The sequence below is a fragment of the Balaenoptera borealis genome, assembly GCF_965194805.1.
Source record: "Balaenoptera borealis genome assembly, chromosome: 13".
In the NCBI taxonomy this organism is placed as follows: Eukaryota; Metazoa; Chordata; class Mammalia; order Artiodactyla; family Balaenopteridae; genus Balaenoptera; species Balaenoptera borealis.
In genome coordinates, this window is record NC_138870.1 from 81,727,916 (window position 1) to 81,746,662 (window position 18,747).

An 18,747-nucleotide genomic window follows, 5' to 3' on the forward strand; every position below is an offset into this window, starting at 1 on the left:
GCGGCCGGCATGTATGGCTGATGAGCTTTTTCAGTTGCTCCATTTTGATAAGGTGTCCCCTCCTCGCTGTCGGCACTGGGTTCGCTCTCCCTGTGTGGCAGGGCTGGCCTCATGGGGCAGGTAACCAACTGCTGGGAAATGGCAGGAGCCCTGTGGACCTGCTGGCATCGTTGTGACGCCTCTCTCAATGGACCTGCCGATTATGTTCCCTCATGTCTATCCCTGAATTCCTTCATCCTACACCAGATGAGGACTGCAGAAGGGGACTGAAGCTAATATCTGAAAACAGTATTTTACTACTTTGTCTTTTTTTAAAATTTTTTTTAGGCACTTGATGATTTAATAAACAAAGGCTTGCCTCTAATCCTGGTTACAGTCGGTCAGCAACATCTCTTAAATAAGTTTGCCTTTGTTAAAGCATACTTTTTAATAAATGTGGCTGCAACAATAAACTGTGTCCCAGAACATATAATGAAACCAGTCTGCCATGGACTTATTGATGAGAAAAACAGACCAAACCTCCCAAACTTGAAAGGTAATCTTTTGTTCTATTTTTTTTGCTTATTTCTCTTTCTATTCCCTTTCCCCACCTATTCCCCACTCTACCCCCAATAATCCATATGAACATTCTAGTAGATACTCTTTCATGGTTTTCTCAGAACTCACTTACTGACACACATATGTGCTTATGTCTAGGTACCTGCCTATCCATATCTACCAATGTATCTGCATATTTGTCCACTTTTTTACATTATATACAGTTGACCCTTGAACAACACAGGTTTGAATTGCACAGGTCCGCTTATACACCAATATTTTTCAATAGTGAATATTACAGTGCTGCACAATCTGTGGTTGGTTGAATCTGCAGGTGCTGAACTGTGGATACAGAGGACCGTCTATACCAAGCGCCAACTATAAATTATACATGGATTTTCACCTGCATGGAGGGTCAGTGTCCCTAACCCCCATGTTGATCAAGGGTCAGCTGCACATACAAAATAGGATTTGTCATTTATTTAAGAAATGATGTATTTTACATTTTTCTGCCTCTTGCATTTCTTATGTAAAAAACTTTGCTAAGCCACTCCAAGTCAGCTGCTTTGCTTTGGTCCCCTAAACTGACTGTGTGGCGTTTTATGCTGTGAACAGCCCATGGTTTATTCAACCATTCCCCTGTTGTGCGTTCACTTTGTTTCTAGGGAACAGTGCAGAAGTACTACGTATCCATACTATAGTGTATATTTCTATAGGATAAGATACCCATGGATGGGATTTATGGCCCGTATATACATATATAAAACTATATACGTATTTTTCAAATGACTTAATGTTGCCTTAAAGATAGTTGTTTTTTTTGTTGTTTTTTTTTACCACTAAGTATGATGTTAACTGTGAGTTTTTCATAGATGTCCTTTATCAGCTAGAAGAATTTCTCTTCTATTCCTAGGTTGTTGAGTGATTTTATCATGAAAAGGTGTTGGATTTTATTAAATGATTTTCCTGTGTCTATTAAGATGATTATATGGTTTTTGTTTTTTATTCTATCCATAGGCATGTATTATATTAGTTGATTTTTGAGTGTTTAACCAACCTTGCTTTCTTGGGATAAATCCCACTTGGTCGTCGTATATAATTCTTTTTATATGTTGCTGGATTGTTTGCTAGGATTTTGTTGAAGATTTTTGCATGCATATTCATAAGATATATTGTGTAGTTTTCTTTTCTTACGGTGTCTTTGTCTAGTTTTGGTATCAGAATAATATTGGCCTCTGTTTTAAAGTGTAAGTTTTATTATTATTCAGGTGTGGTGAGGCCAACAGATCAGGAGATGGCTGCCATTGAAAACAGAGTTTGTTATTTACAGCTCCCAAGAGGGAGGGGCATGCTACAACATGGGAGGACCACACAGGGGTGGGGGTCACTCAGGAGGCAGAGAGAGCAGGAGAAAGAGGTGGATCAACCTCTTGCCAGGATTTCTCATGTTCTGGTACTCATCCTAGCGTTCCTCCGTTTCTATCCTTGCCTGTCTCTCACTTTCGCTTAGGGGAGAAGACCTAGTCCCAGATCTTTCTTCTGGGCCCTCTCTCATACACAGCTGACCCTCTAGCTCCAGAGTCTCCTAATTTAGGAGAAGAGCCAGGCAAATTGAAGTTGGAAGAAGGAAGGAAGTCAGGTGTGTTCAGTTCCATGTTATTCTGGACTCCCTCTTCCACTTGACAAACTTAGTCTCTTTAGGTGGGTAATTTGTGCATTAATTCCTCGTCAAATAATGACTTGTAGTTTTTCTCCCTCCTGTAGTCTAGAAGCCAGGCTTACTATAGCAGACAAAGTTTGTGATCTAAATTCTCTCAATGCTGCCTCACTCAGAATGAGGGCCAGCTTTGGATTGTGGGTCGGAATTTTGAGATATTTGAGGATTGTAGTTTGCGCTGTTCCAAATGGTCTCTCTCTCTGCTCTTAGAGTGAGGGGCATGAACTGACACTTCCAAGGAGGTCTTGGAGCAAATCAGCAGAACTGACACTTCCAAGGAGATCTTATCGAGATATTATAAATATCTGGAAGACCCAAAAATATTGGGTTGGCCAAAAAATTCGTTCGGGATTTTCCTAACAGCTTACCAAAAACCTGAACGAACTTTCTGGCCAACCCAATTCTTTGAGGACCTTAAGGGGTCCTGGGATTCCAGGTGAGGAACCACTGTTTTATATCAGTAGCCGATAACTTGAACGGCATCACCAAGCACCCAAAAGATCCTTTCAGAATTTAAGAATCAGCCTCAGTCTTCTAATGTCTGATATTTAGGGAGCATTTGATATAGCACTGTGTTTCTAATTATCATTGTGGTTGTTTTTTAAACATTAAAATTCCCAACTAATGATGAGTTTTGTAAATTAGAATTAATATTTAAGCTAACCACAGATATCCTTAGTTCTTCCAAAATGTTGTGTCTTATAGAGGTGTGTTTAAAGGATGAGGGAGGCTTACTTTGTCAGCTTACAAAAATGAAAGAGGACTTCGCACTTAGCACACTAAAGGTAAGTTTAAAAAAATTTTCAAATCATAGTGAATCCGTTACCAGAAAGCCCACTGTTAGGCCCTGGACAGGTCAACTTTCAGGACTGTGCTTACTCGCGTAGCTTTTCTTGCCTAAGCATGGGCTGGGGCCAGGGATGGGGTCTACTCCCCATGAGAAAAGCAGATGCCGAGAGGTGTCAGACTTTGACCTTTTAACTCGATTAAGTTGCTGCGGGAAATAAGATTTATTATCTGATGGGATTTGAGCATTCCATGCCCTGTTTGGTGTTTCCTAATAATAATAGTGATAACAACAGGAACAACAACAGTACCATTTATTCAGTGCTTACTACATGACAGGCACTTTGCATGATTATTTAATTCTCACAACTCTGTGATGTACATATTAATCATTCTTGAACTGTATTGTGCTGAACCATGAATAAACTGAGGCTTAGACAGTAAGAAATTCACTAATGCCATACAACTAATAAAATACAGATCACGTTCTTAACCATTATACTAAATTACCCTAGTCCTTATATAGTATTTACTGCTCTATACAAACAAGGTTTTAGAGACCTGTTCCTTGAAAGATTGGTTGGTCTCTTTCTTTTTTGCCATGTTGCTATTTAGTATTGCTCTTGCTATTTAGTATCGATTGTCAACTGTAAAATCTCATTATCTTTACATTCCCAGTTAGGTGACCATAGTTTAATTTGAAATACAGTTGATCCTCATTATTCACAGATTCAGTATTTGCTAATTTGCTTATCTGCTAAAATTTAATTGTAACTCCCAAATCAGTACTCTTCGCTCTTTGGTGGTCATTTGGGGACAGGCACAGAGCATAGATAACTTTGAGTTGCCTGATATGCACATTCCCAGCTGAGTTGAACAAGGCAATGCTGACTTTTTCTTTCCACTTTCATACTATAAACAAGTGTCCTTTTCATTTATTGCCAAGCTTTTTGCATTTTTGTGGGGTCTTTTGTTCATCTTTTCACTATTTGAAATGGCCCCTAAAGCGTAGTGCTGAAGAGCTGTCTAGTAATCCTAAGTGCAAGGAGGCTGTGATGTGCCTTTTGGAGAAAATATGTGTGTTAGACAAGCTTCAATCAGGCATGAGTTGTAGAGTTACTGGCTGTGAGTTCAAGGTTAATGAATCTCCACTGTATATTCAATAACGTGTCTTTAAACATAAACACACATTAAACAAGGTTATGTACTGATCAGCTGACAAAAATGGTGTGACCAGAGGCTCGTAGGAACCTATCCCTTTATTTCCCTAGGAGCAATGCTTCAGTATTCACTGACTTAGTGTTTGCAGCAACTTTCTAGAACACAGCTACTATGAATAAGCAAGTATGGGCATCGGCTGTGCATGCAATAAGGGGTCACTGTCCTACACACTTACTCTTGCCATTACTTCCCTTTTCATTCCCTGTTGTCTTTTTCCTGTTCACTGAGCTCTCTTCTCTGATGATTTTGTTCAGATTTCTTTTGTGGTCTTCCATTCATTGTTACTTTTCAGTACATGAAAAATATTTGATGAATAAGAATGAGACGTGATGTGTATTATTTCTGAACTTGGGTGATTGTGTGTTGTTCTTTCTTTAGTCAGTTTTACTGACAGAAGCTGAAGACGGGCTCAGCTTCCTTGTGTCGGAGACGGAGCGTCCAGGCCGTAAGAACCTCTCTCAGTGTTCGGCTGGCGAGCTAGAGATCGTGGTGGAGGCCAGGCTGCAGCTGGCTGCGGTCGTCCTGCAGAGACACCGGGCAGCATACAGGCGAGTGTCTGCATCACAGGTTCTTCCTCACTCTCATTTGTTAAAATATACCTAAATTTTATGTAAGTTTTATAAATTCCTAGATTAATAGAGCAGACTTGCTTTTTATTATTCAGGAGAGTTTTCACACATCACTACATTTAAAACTATAATTCTCAACAAATTAATTGGTTTATTAAAGCACATAGCTAGGATGTTTTATGTGAAACATAAAGAAATTCACAGAGGGCTTCCCTGGTGGCGCAGTGCTTGAGAATCTGCCTGCCAATGCAGGGGACATGGGTTCGAGCCCTGGTCTGGGAAGATCCCACATGCCGCGGAGCAACTGGGCCCGTGAGCCACAATTACTGAGCCTGTGCGTCTGGAGCCTGTGCTCCGCAACAAGAGAGGCCGCGATGGTGAGAGGCCCGCGCACCACGATGAAGAGTGGCCCCCGCTTGCCGCAACTAGAGAAAGCCCTCGCACAGAAACGAAGACCCAACGCAGCCAAAAATAAATAAATAAAATTTTAAAAAAATTTAAAAAAAACAAAAAAAACCAAATTCACAGAGTTCTCCTTTTTAATTAATAATTTATTTTTAAAAGGCAGAACCTACATTCCTTATAGCTTTTTTACAAATAACACCTATGGAGTGTTTTCTCCCTAGACAACCAATAAAAATATTAAAAACAAGCTCTATTTTGAAAAAGTAACATCTGCTGAACTCTGCTGTGCTCAACCACTTAATTAACTATTGTAGGTGGCTCATTTTTAAAATGTGATGCAATTGCTAATGTCAGATCTTTCTTTTCATTTGTTCATTGATTCATTCATATATAGTGACCAGTATCTGCTAATTGCCTCACTGTTTGGCTCTGATCTAGACACCGAGGAGACAAAGATGAATAGAATATAGTTTCTGTATTCATAAGCTCATAGACATATAAACACTTGCATAGTTAAAAATACTTCTCCGTGATTTTTTTTTTCAGTGATTTTTTAATATTGAATAATATAGAAATATACTTTCAAGAACTTCCCATATCATTTATGATAAACACCTCTGTCATGAGAACACTTTCAATAGTGATTCTTTGAATAATGAGCAAATTTCTTATCTTACCATTCATTAATTCATTCAAAAAGTAATTTGGGGGCACCTACGATATTCTAGGCATGGTCCTAAGTTCTGTATCCTAATACTGATATACACAGTATACACAAAATATATAAAAATATTGACAAAAATCCTACCCTCATGGAGTTTATATTCTAATAGATAATAAATAGGCTGACAATAAACTGTAAACCTAACAAGTAAGTAAATTATATAGTGTGGCCAAAGATAAGTGTTATGGAGAATATGAGGAGTAGAGGCAGGGGGAGGAGGAGGGGTTATCCTGTTAAAACTGTGCAGTTGTAATAAAGAGAATGACTCCATTTAGATGTTGGTTAACTGACTGCTTTCAAGCTCTGCCACTCCCCCGTCTCCTCTGCCCCACACCTGGGCAAGCATAGAAGAAAGCCTAGTTGCCCCCTCCTTTGGTGCTGGTGGGACGTTTAAATCACACCGACCTGGCCCACACGTGGGAACCCTTATCCCAGCGCCACCCATTAACTACTATAAAGCCCAGCCAGTCTCCTTTCTCTTTTCTCTCAAGACCTTTTCAACCTGTTTGGGTGGCTTCCCTGCTCTTCCTGGATAGTTTCACTATGGGAGTAATCAACCTTTTCACACTCTCTTGATGTGTGTGGCATCAACCTTGACATCTGAACCAAATTTTGGGTGGTCAGGGTAGGCTTTATTGATGAGGTGACATCTGAACAAATAAACATGGGGGCCCATGCAAATACCTGTAGATGGAGTGTTGCAGGCCATGGGAACATGCCTGATGCATGTTTGAGGGACAGCACAGGGTCTCTTGTGGCTAGAATGGAGCAAGCGAGAGTTTTAAGAGAGATGTTCAAAGAGGTCATCCTTGATGGGGGAGGCAGATTATATAGGACCTTCTGGCCAGGGTGAAGACTTCTGCTTTTACTCTGAGGGAAGTAAGGAGTCATTGTATTATTTCAAGCAGAGGAATGACATCATCTGATTTTCACTTCAAAGGGATAACCCTGGTTGTTAGGTTGAGAATTGACTGTAAGAGGGAAAGGGTTTGAAAGCAGGGAGATCAGCTGGGGAAGCTGCTATAATAAGAAGAGAGATGTTAGTGGCTCTGACCAGGGCCGTAGCACTAGAGGTAGTGATAAGTCGGATTCTGGGTATATTTTGAAAGTAGAGCCATTAGAATTTGCTGATGGATTGGCTGTAGAGTGGTGAGAAAAAGAGAGGAGTTACAAAAGAAGTTGTCCCTAACCACAGTGGGGAAGATTGCGGCGGTGCAGCTTATTTAGGGGAAAGATCTGAAGTTAGATTTTGGACGCATTTAGATTATGTTCCTTTGAGGTGCAATTGAAAATGTCAAATATTCTTGGAGTCTTTAGAATATAGATAGTATTTCAAGCCTTTATAATAATGGATCAGATTCCTTAGGGAATGTGAGTAGATGAAAGAAAGAGAAGGACCAAGGACTGAGTGTTGGGTTTGGTTGGAGACTGGGGAGAAAATGAGGAACCAGCAGAGGAGGCTGAGAAGAAATGACCAGTAAATATAAGAAAATCAAGAGATTATGAGATCCTGAAAGCCAAGTGAAGAAAGTGTATCAGGGAGAATGGAGTGATCAACTCTGCCAAAAGCTCCAGATAGATTGAAATGAGAATAGAGAATTGACCATTGGATGATTTAGCAACATGGAGGTCACTGGTGACCTTGACAGGAGTAATTTTAGAAGGCAGTGGGGGAAAGAGCATATTTAGAGTGGTTTTATGAGAAAATGGGAGGAGAGAAATTGGAGCCTGCAAGTAAAGATGATTCTTTTGAGGAGTTTTACAGTAAAGGGGAGTAGAGGAATAGGATGTCAGCAGCTGGTAGAAGTAGGGTCAAGACAAATTTTCTTGAGATGGGAGCAGCGATGATGTATTATATGCTAATGAAAGTGACCCAGTAGAGAGGGCAAATCTGATGCTCTGACGTAATTGGTAAACAGTAGGGTAGGATCCCAGTCCAGTCTTCTTTGTTTCTCTAATACACAATGAAACTGTCCCCTAGCTTGGGATTCCACAGTGGTCTCTGGGGACCAGCAAGGAAACTGCTGCCTGCCCTGGATGGAAAAAGAGTAACCCAAGAGGAATCAGTTTCTTCAGATCAATGCTATTGGAAGTTGCGGGGTCCAAACTGGCACTGACAATGAAATGCAGAAACCCTGAGAAATTAACCTTGAAACTGATCCTGACATCACAGAGCTGGAGCAGAGGCAAAACCAAAACTGTCTCATAGAGATTACCTAGGAAATGCAGGACTCTCATGGAAAATAACTGCCGGTAAAGGTAGCACAGAGTCAAATATTATAAACCAAATGAAGAAAGAGCCACAAAAGAGAGTTAGCAGGCACAACAAATGGCAGCTTCACAGCCCAAGAAATAAACTGTTCAAAGATGTGAAGGATGGAAGAGAATGAGACAAGATAAAAAAGGAACAGATGAATTTAGAAAAAAAAAAACTAAATAGAAATTTTAGAAATGAAAAATATAATTACTGAATGAAAAGAAGAAATGATCAAATTAGATGGAAACAAATTTTTTTTTCTCTCCTTAACTTTCTCATTATACTAAAATTCCGTGTTTTAAGTTCTATGCATTAGATTCAGAATTTGGAAAGGGAGTTAATTTTTTAGACGGCCATTCTCTTTAAACAGGAGAAGCCCTCTTGTAGCCTTTGCAAAGGGGAAATAAATTCAGCAGAAATCCCCCTTTGCTTTTGCTTAGATTGGAAACAGACAATTGTCTCATCAGTGGGAGCCTTGACTGAAGGCTATTCCATGATTAGCCACATCTAAATTTGATTTTATGCTAGAGACAGTATAGGTTTTGGGGAATTTAAAATTTCTGTGGTTTCTAAGCAGCGATGAAAGTCCATAAAGTCTGTTTGGAGCAGTGATTCTCCAAGTGTGGTCTTCAGACCTATGGGCCTTCCTGAAACTCAGGGAGGTCTGTAAGGTCAGAACTATTTTTATAGTAGTTTATAACATAGTAAACTATGTTTATAATAGTTTATAAAACTAAGAGGTTGCTTGCCTTTTTCACTGTGTTGTTATTTGCACTGATGCTGAAAAAGCAACAGAGGTAAAACTTCCGGTAGCTCACCATGAATCAAAGCAGTGACACCAAACCGAACTAGTAGTCATTCTGTTCTTCACTGCTGAACGCTTGCAATTAAAAAAAAAAAAAAAGCCAGATTTACTTAAGAATGCCTTTGATGAAGCAGTAGAATCTGTTACATTTATAAATACCTATTCTTGAATGTAGTTTTAATATTCCGTGGAAATATATTAAGTGGGAAAGATACCTCAAGCACTTCTGCTGCCTATCACAGTCTGATGGTTGTCTTGAGGAACAGCACACATGTGGATGAATTGAGAGCTGAACAAGCTGTTTTTTTCATGGAACAACATTTTTATTTGAAAAAACAACAGGCAAACCATGATTATGCAGACTTGGGTATTTGACAGGCATTCTGCTGAAAATGAGCAAAACGAACATGCCACTTCTAGGAAAACAACTAATAGTTTTTGTTGCCAATGATAAAATCTAAACTTTCATAGAAAAATTGGATTTTTGGAAAATTTGTATTTGCCATCATGAGCTTGACAGTTTTCTAATGCTTAATTTTTTTTGATGAGACTGGTGGTGATATTAATGAGCATCGTTTTTTAAAAACTGTGTAATGAAATGCTTCAACATTAAGGGGATCTGTTTAACCCAGGGAGCTAATGTTTTCCAAATGGCCAGTGCATGATGTTCCAAAATCCTGGTTAACAAGATAGACCGATAGAGTTTCGTGTAACAGAGTAGGAAAAGTTCATCAGTGTATGGTAGTAGATTCCACATAGCAACAAACTTTTAAGAAACTATCATTTGTCACATGTTGCTATAGTATCAAGGAAGAATATTCACAATTATTTGAAGAGGCTCTTAAAATACTCCTCCCACGTTCAATAACTATCTGTGTGAGACCTAGTCTTCTTCATATGCTTCAACCAAAACATTATGTTACAACAGACTGAATATAGAAGCAGATATGAAAGTCTTCTATTAAGCAGATTTTCTCTTTTTAAGCCAGACGTTAAAGAGATTTGCAAAAATGCAAAAACAATGGAATCCTTCTCACTATTTTTTTGTTTTTGAAAATATAGTTATTTTCCATAAAAATACATTATTTATATTAAATATAATGGGTTTATGATTTTTATTTTTAAATGAATTAATAAATGTTAATGAAGTTAAGCATTTCTCAGTTTAATTTCCAATATGGTAAATATTGATAGAGCTCTTTGGGGTTTCTTAAAAATTTTTAACGATGTAAATGGGTGCTGAGAGTAAAAAAACTTGAGGCCCACTCCTTTAGAGTATTGTCACATTTGTAGCTATCTTTAAGAATACAATGGTTAAAAAAAAAAAAGAATACAATGGTAGTTGATTGATGGTTAAAATAGGCTTAGTATAATAATACACTGTTTTCCCCACTGAAGTTTGAAGACAGAAGGAACTTTTACTATACTGTTTCCTATAGAAATAAATGATTTGAATATACAATATATAAATGTATATTTAGAAAATGTTTATATATCTAACTATATATTCTATATATAATTATATGTATTGAATATATATGTGTATATATATACATGACTATATGACTATATGATTTCCTATGGAGGCACATAGAACTCCTTTCTCCAAACTGTGTCCCAGAGAGGAATAGCAGCCCTAGAAAATATTTCTTGTCACTTACCTTCATTCTTTCCCCAGCTCTCTACATGTCTTATACCCTTTTAGTGTGGAGGATATGAGTGATTTTTTTTTTTTAAGGGAGAAAGAAGGAAATGAGAAACTACACATTACAAAATGGCACAGAAAGGAGTGTTGTAATAGAACTTTAATTTGAAGACCAGATAGATGTATGCAAATAATGTGCAAGTATACCAGAATTGCCCCGATTTTAAATCCATGGGCTTGGCCCTTGGGACAAAACCTGCAGAAACTTTGATGTTGCTGGCTTTTTGCAGCAGAGCTGTCACTTGGGGAAGCCTACTGTCAGGATGAATGAGTTTTAGTAGGTGAACTTTACCCTCCATGAGCTTCTGTCTGGGCGCTGCTGAGAGTGTTGGACAGTTCCTTTCCCAGATGCTGGTTAGCTTGACATTTCATGATACTTCTAATAAAATTATGTGTCAAGGAAATTGAAAGGCACATTCCCTAGGGTGACAGGTAGAGTGAGCCGCATAGATTTTATGAGAACAAACTGACCATTTTTGTCATGAATGTTAATAAGAAATAAATAGGATCAGAGTTATTCAAACTGTATTCTACTTCTTTCAGGGCTGCCTCTCTATTTCAGAATCCTGTCTTTTTTTTTTTGAAGTGTTCCTTCCGATTCTCCTTTCTATTTAATATATTGTCTAAATGGAATAACATTTGAGCCTTTTTATTTTGTGTCAGAATGAAACCTCCTCCTGCTGGGATTTTGACTGTTTGTAGTGGGTAGTCCTCCTACACTTCCTGTCTTCCTAGTGCAGAGGAGGAAGTAGAAGTTTTCCATTGTGCAGCTAAGCAGTACCAGCTGGATTAGGACATACAGTATGCTTATATTTTATTCATTAAGTTTTGGGGTTAGCAAGATTCCAAACCTCATTTTCCTTGAAATCAGAATTTGGGCTTCAGGTCAGAAGAGTGGGATGGGCATCGTTTTCTCCTTTCAGGGCCCTCCAGTTGTCATCCTGTGCTAACCTCGGAAGCTACTCAGTAAACGAGGTGCCTTAGAAACATGTATGTATCCTTCAGGGAGGAAAGGTGTGGGGGAAAAGAGATTCCGTACCTGGACACACACCTCATCAGCATTATGTTTTTTGTTGCTGTTTTCTTGCTTCCTTGTTTAGTTTTATTAAAAAAAAAAAAAAAACTAGTAAGTTTAGATAATCACAAACCATACTTTAGAAATTATTCTACAAGTATCAAAAGCATTTTAAGGACTCAGTAAAATCTTCGGAGATTGAAATTCAATAATGGCTGAAAGGTTTTGATGCTGGTTAACAACTTAGAAAAAAAATCAATTTAGTCCCTGCATATTCCCTGTCCAACTTTATATACTAATAATGGTAACGGCTACGATGCATTGAGAGCCGTCTATTAGCCAAGCACTCCTCTTTGTTAAGAATACCCTGCTCTCAATAGAATGTGTCAACTCCGTGAGGCCAGGGACTGTATCCATAGCCCCTAGATTTGTTCCTGGCCAATAGCAGGTGCTCAGTACATATTTCTGAGCAAATGAAAGACTAAATACCTTATTTAATACCCTTATAATAATCCCGTTTCATGAAGTCTGCTAAGTAGAATGCAAGGCAAAAGGCATTAAACTAGACAAAGAGGGCCTTTTATATTGTAAAAGGTGCAGTCGACAATAACCATATGCTAATACAAATGTGGCAACGAGTAACACTGTGCCAGTATAAACAAAGCCGAAGCTTGTTAGAACTGTGAAAAGAAAGAGGCCACATTGTAGCTTAATGATTAAGGGTGCTGCGGGCTCAGGGGCCAGTGGCCTGGGCTCTGATCCTACCTCCTCTTGCTAGCTGAGTCACCTTAGGCAAGTCACATAACATTTGTGGGCCTCAGTTAACTTATCTATAAAATAGGGATGATAATAGTACATACCTTGTAGGTTTGTGGTACGGATTAAGTGAATTAATTCACAATAAGCATTTAACACAGCCCCTGAGAGGTGTTGAGTACAGTAAATACCAGTTATCATTTTTTTAAAATAAAGGTTGAGGGGAAAAAAGAGGGAGAAAATATCTTTCAATATAATGTGTAGACACATACAAAAAAGGCTTTAAAAATGTAATTAAGAGTTGAGCATATGTACATACTCTGGGAGCCTACACACAGAGACTACCTTCTTACAAGCATCCTTGGACCCAGATGAATCTGGTCATCTTCTTGGCTAGAAACCTCACTAACTGACCCAAAGGAGGTGGTGTATTGACCATAATCCAGGGATGCGGGAGACTTCTGGAACAGTACAGCAGAAGTGTCGTGATCTGATTTACATCCTGAAGAGAGATCACTGTGGTCTCTTCGTAGAGACCAGGACTCCAGGGGCTGGCCAGCAAGCTCCCGTGGATGTCTGGAGATGTTGGTGGCTTGGATGAAGGCGTTAGCAGTGGACGAGGTGCGGAGGCGAGGAGCTGCTGGCTAGTATCCAGATCTTGAAGTTGAAGCTGACAGAGCTTGTTGATGGATTGAACAGAGAGTGTGAGGCAGAGGGGCGGCGGTGATGATACTGGGCCCTCTATCTGGGTTAGAGGACAGGGCAGAGGAGTAGGTTTGGTGGAGGAGGTGGAAGGAAGAGGCTCTGCTTTTAACCTATCCTAGTTTCCTGCCACAACATAGTACCCAAGACTGGGTGGCTTGAAACAACAGAATGTTATTGTCTCACAGTTCTGGAGGCTGAAAGTCCAAAATCAAGGTGTCGGCAGGACCCTGCTCTTTTTTTTTTAAATTAATTAATTAATTTATTTATGGCTATGTTGGGTCTTCGTTTCTGTGCGAGGGCTTTCTCTAGTTGTGGCAAGCAGGGGCCACTCTTCATCGCGGTGCGCGGGCCTCTCATTATCGCGGCCTCTCTTGTTGCGGAGCACAGGCTCCAGCCGCACAGTCTCAGTAATTGTGGCTCACGGGCCCAGTTGCTCCGCAGCATGTGGGATCTTCCCAGCCCAGGGCTCGAACCCGCATCCCCTGCATTGGCAGGCAGATTCTCAACCACTGCGCCACCAGGGAAGCCCCCAGGACCCTGCTCTTTTTGACAGCCCTAGGGGGAGCCCTTCCTTGCCTCTTGTAGCTTCTGGTGTTTGCCAGCCATCGTTGCTGTTCCTCGGCATGTAAATGCATCACTCCAGCCACAGGCTGTCTTCTCTCTGCGTGTCTTCACATCATATTCCCTCTGTGCATATCTGTCCCTCTGTCCAAATTTCCCCCTTTTATAGGGACACCAGTTATATTGGATTAGGGTCCACCCTAAATGACCTTATTTTAACTTGTTTACCTCTGTAAAGACTCTATTTCCAAATAAGGATGGATGCTGAGCACTGAGGGTTAGGACCTCAACACAGTTTAACCCATAACACCTCTTAAATGTGATTGTTATTCACTCTTCAAGTGGAGATATCAAGTGGGGCATTAGATAAATGGATACATTGTCCGTTCGGCTTTCACTCAGTCTTTCTGTGTTATGAAGTAGCACTGCAATAAGCATCGTCAGGTACACAGATTATTCTGTATTTTGAATTTTGTTTTGGAATAGATTTTCAAATGAAGAAGCCTGTTAACATATATTATTAAAATATTTTGAAAAAGTGTGACATCAATTATACATTTATCATTCTACAGGGAAGGAGGATGTGATGGTTTAAAGTGAAGAAAAATTTACATCCCAAACAACAGGAAGTGAGGAGAATTACTATCTCCTGGCTTCTATTTTCTGCATTAAGTACCTTTCCCTCCTGGCACTGCTAGATACTGATTGAGCAGTAATTTTTCTTAAGAGTTTCCAAGTGCATAGCATTAAGCAGAACAGTTTTATAATGTCAAAAAACTGGAGAACCACATCCTGATGTATGTAAAATACATGTGTGCTCATTTTATTAATGAGATTGTCAGTAAATTTTGTTTTAGATCTTGGAAACATTCATTCATTTATTCTTTCATTCACTCACTTTCATTTAAAAATATTTTTTAGCTCCTATTATGTCCAAGCTACTAGATGCTGGGTGTCAGCAGGGGATAAGATAAATTAGCTGAGACAAACACAGAGCAATTTTACAGGCAAATAAATGCTGTAAGTATCACCTGCGGTAAAGGCCAGGGTGCTATTAGAGCACGTAGAAGGGGCACCTAACAGTTTTGGGGGTGGGTGGGAGTATGGGAGGTTTTTTTGGAGGAAGAGACTTAGGAAATAACATATAAATGCCACGAGTGTAATACTAATAACATTTAAAACATATTCTCTATTTTAGTGCTGCGATAGTATTTTCCACACTTAAACTTCTCCAGGATTCAAAACTTTTTAAAAAGAAGGTAGTAGAAGATGACACAGAGAATTCCATCTCTCCAGGAGATTATGTATGTATGAATTTAATGTTTATCCTGATAACACTTTTATGGAATAATTATTGGCATGCTAGGAAATTGTATAACTATTTGAATGAAACAAAGGGGTAAAGAAGAAAAAAACATTGAATTTAGAGTAAAAAGATCTGTGTTTAAGCCCCGCTGATGCTATTTATTAGCTGGTATACCTTGGGCAAATTCCTTAAAATTTTTTAAAATTATGTAATCTCATTTGGGAATTGATGGGATTGGATGTAATAGTGACTGAAGTCCCACCAGATGTATCATTCTTGTATTCTAGATCTGATGTCACTAGTAAATAAAGTTGTTTCGCATGACTTGTTCTTCATTCACTTTTGACTTTATTTCTTCTTTAGCATTACCAGTGTGACACCTATGCTGTTTCCTACCTTGTGCTATTTCCTACCTGTGCTATTTCCTACCTTGTGCTAATAGTATCTTGTGCTATTTCCTTCTCATAGTTAAATTCTTCTGCGTTTAAGCCCTCAAGTCTATTTGACAAATGGTGTCACACGTTCTTTGAAATTTCATTGGATTTTGATTAGACCAAGTAATTTAATAACAACAGGGTTGTTTAGTATTAAAATATAAAGATTCAGCACATAGAATCCTTGCTCATTTTAAAATAAATAAAATAAAGCTTAAGCTTTACTAATAAAATTGCTACTATCTAATGTCATTACAAAAAAGTAAAACTAATTGACTCATTTCTTACCACAGTAAAAGCAGTATAAAGGCTAAAAAGGATTCTGATTCTGAAAATTTACTTAGAACAATGCTTGTTACTTGGGGGTATTTTGCTTCCCAGGGGACATTTGCAGTGCCTGGAAACATTTTGGTTGTTATAACTAGAGGGAGTGCTAATGGCATCTACTGAGTAGAGGCCAGGGATGTTGCTAAACATCCTGTAACACACAGGACATTTCCCTCGCAACAATAACCTGGCCCAGAATGTCAGTCATGCTGAGGTCGAGAGACCCTGATTTAGATTAAGCATGACTTGGCTTTTCAATAATAACAGGAATGTAGGCAGAGATTAAGGTATGTTGATGGGTATTTTTTCTGTATTTCTAATCTAAACACTAGACCCCTCGAGTACGTGGTGTGCCCATTCTAATCACCATCCTGTCTCGGGCTCTCCGTTCACTTCTTACTCTGGTTCAGGAGCAGCTCACCCTCCTCCTCTGCTCCTCACCTGTCTGTCACATTCCAGCCCCTGTCAAGTCCAGGTTACAGCTCCTTGATAGCAGGTGTTGCCGATTGGTTGGAGATGCTGTCAGAGATGTGTAGCAGGAAATTCCTAGAACAAATGGGCGTTGTTCTAGATGAAGTGCCTCAGATTGATTGCTCCCTGGAAATTTCCTTTGTCACCTCCCTCCCAGTAGCTCGGAACACTGGCCACTCCCTTTATAAAGTGTAATAACGAGGGTAGTAAATCATAAAATAATATATGTTTGGGATGTGAGCAGCACATAGCAGTATAATGTAGTAGATTAAGACTGTGGGCTCTAAATTCAGAAAGATGCAAGCTTGAATCCCAACCTCCGCCAAAATATGATGACATTTAAGCAAATAGTTAGCCTTCCTAGGCTTTGCTTCTCTCATCTGAAAAATAGAGATAATAATAACCCCTCTTGGGCTTGTCAGGAGGATTAAGTGAACTAATGTGTGTGAAGCATGTATCACAGTGCCTGGCCCGTAATAAGCACTCAGTAAACATTAGCTAGTATTACTGATTATTTTTCAGCCTTTAAAATGATGGTCACAAAATTTTTGAAGGTATGGAAACTGCTGATAATATAATTTGCAATGAAAAATTCAGACTGCAAAGCTAGTTTTCAACAGTGAGTACACAGAGAGAAAGAAACGCTGCAAAGCACTTATATGAGGATCAGTGGTAATAGAGGAGCATGGGATTATGGGTGATTTTTGTTTATTTGTTTGTTTCTTGTGTATTTTTTATGTTTCATAGAATGTTCAAGAATAATTTCTAAAATTAAAAATTTAATACTGTTAAATGATATCGATGCTTCCCTTAACTTATGTTACATTTAGCATTAGGCTAGAATTTAGACATTTTTAAATGGAAAGATAACCATCATTTTAATATTGTTTAGGCCACTGAAAGTAAAGATGAAAATGAGTTTTTAGATCCCATTTCCCTAAATTCTCGAGAATATTTCAACATTCATCTGTGGTTGAGGTGCCGCTTAGCATTGGTGACTGCGTTTGTTGCCCAGATTCGTGGCATTGGAATCGTGAAAGGTACAAATATCCTATCTCCATCTCCTTAAGCAAAGTTTTCATAAAATTTAATTTTATTTAGGTAACAGAGGTTTTCTTGGGATGTATTTTATTATACCATTAACATTTTATAACTTCTTAGCTTGATCTGTTTCCAGAATAAAAAATTTAAGTTATTAAATGAGAATAATCATTTTCAGCAGTCCCTTGTATCACTGCAAATGGCATATATATTACTGTATGCAAAGCAGGCAAGGAGATTTCAGAATGCTAATGCACACGCCTTCCTGTCGTCTAGGAAGGCAGCGTAGTTCAGGGGTCCAGAGTGCAGATTCTGGAGCCACTCCCCACTTGAGTTCAAATACTCTATCCACCACTTCCTTGCTGTGTAATCTTGGCCAAATCTCTTAATCCCCCTAGGCCTTAGTTTCCTCCTCTGGAAGATGGAAATGTGGTACCTACTTCATAGGATTATTTCCAGAATTAAATGGGTTAAATTTCTAATGTTCTTAGATTACAGCCTGGCACATATAAATATTAGTTCTTGCAGTGATTAATAGTTATCTATATGTAAACCTATCTATTCACCCATCTCTACCCATCTCCCAAATTAAATTATTTCATGGAATATCATTGTTACTTTTGTAGCATTTGAATACCCTAAAGTACTTCTCCTAAATTACAACACATTTATTTCCAATGTTTCGTGCAGTCTTATTTGTTTTCCGTCTTTACATCTTCCTCTTCTTCTGTATTATACAATATTCCTGTGATAAACACCAAGAATATCATGCGCATATAATTTCTTACTTTCTCAGTGCATTTTAAGTACCTGCATTTGTTTATTTTAGAAAACGATATAACAGATTGTGTGAGCCTCATCAATGAAGTTTGTGTGGAAGCAAAAAGTGCAGGCGACAGGGAGCTACAGGCTGAATTCTTGATGCAAGCTGTAATCATTGGCCTACAAGAAAAGCACTTAAAAGCAGACATCATAAAAAACCTTCAGGTAGGAAGGAAACCTAATTCACGTTGATATTTACCAGAGGATTCCAGTTAGAATAAAAGGAGAGAATTTAAATTTCCATTAGGTACTGAATGCGTAACAGTCAATACATCTGGCTCCTGTTTCAGTGAATTGTGAATGGTACTATCAAATGGAATAATTTTATTTTAATAGGATGTAATACAGTTGCTTGAAGGACGTGAGTTTATTTCTCCTCGATCTCATTTAACACTGGTGAGAAGCATGCTTTTATTGGATGACTTAACAAAAGCCGAGAAATTCAAGGAAACTCCCTCTTCGAAAACAGAAAAATTATATTTGTTAACTCAGTCTCACAACATTCTTATTGAACAGGTGAGAGTGCTTTTGTGTCCACAAGACTCAGAAATTTACTTTTCTGTCTTTTCTTAACAGCATACCA

The 18,747-nt window shown here is 38.7% G+C and overlaps 1 protein-coding gene across 1 annotated transcript in view; it reads left to right on the forward strand.

The window, feature by feature from the left end:
- The window catches only part of CFAP54 (cilia and flagella associated protein 54), a 311,831-nt gene that overhangs the window by 202,680 nt on the left and 90,404 nt on the right, over positions 1 to 18,747 (forward strand). The window contains exons 49-55 of the mRNA XM_082349512.1: positions 328 to 535; positions 2,960 to 3,039; positions 4,640 to 4,809; positions 14,962 to 15,067; positions 17,194 to 17,341; positions 18,172 to 18,329; positions 18,501 to 18,680. Coding sequence (XP_082205638.1) covers positions 328 to 535; positions 2,960 to 3,039; positions 4,640 to 4,809; positions 14,962 to 15,067; positions 17,194 to 17,341; positions 18,172 to 18,329; positions 18,501 to 18,680 — 1,050 coding nt within the window. The remainder of the gene's footprint in view (positions 1 to 327; positions 536 to 2,959; positions 3,040 to 4,639; positions 4,810 to 14,961; positions 15,068 to 17,193; positions 17,342 to 18,171; positions 18,330 to 18,500; positions 18,681 to 18,747) is intronic.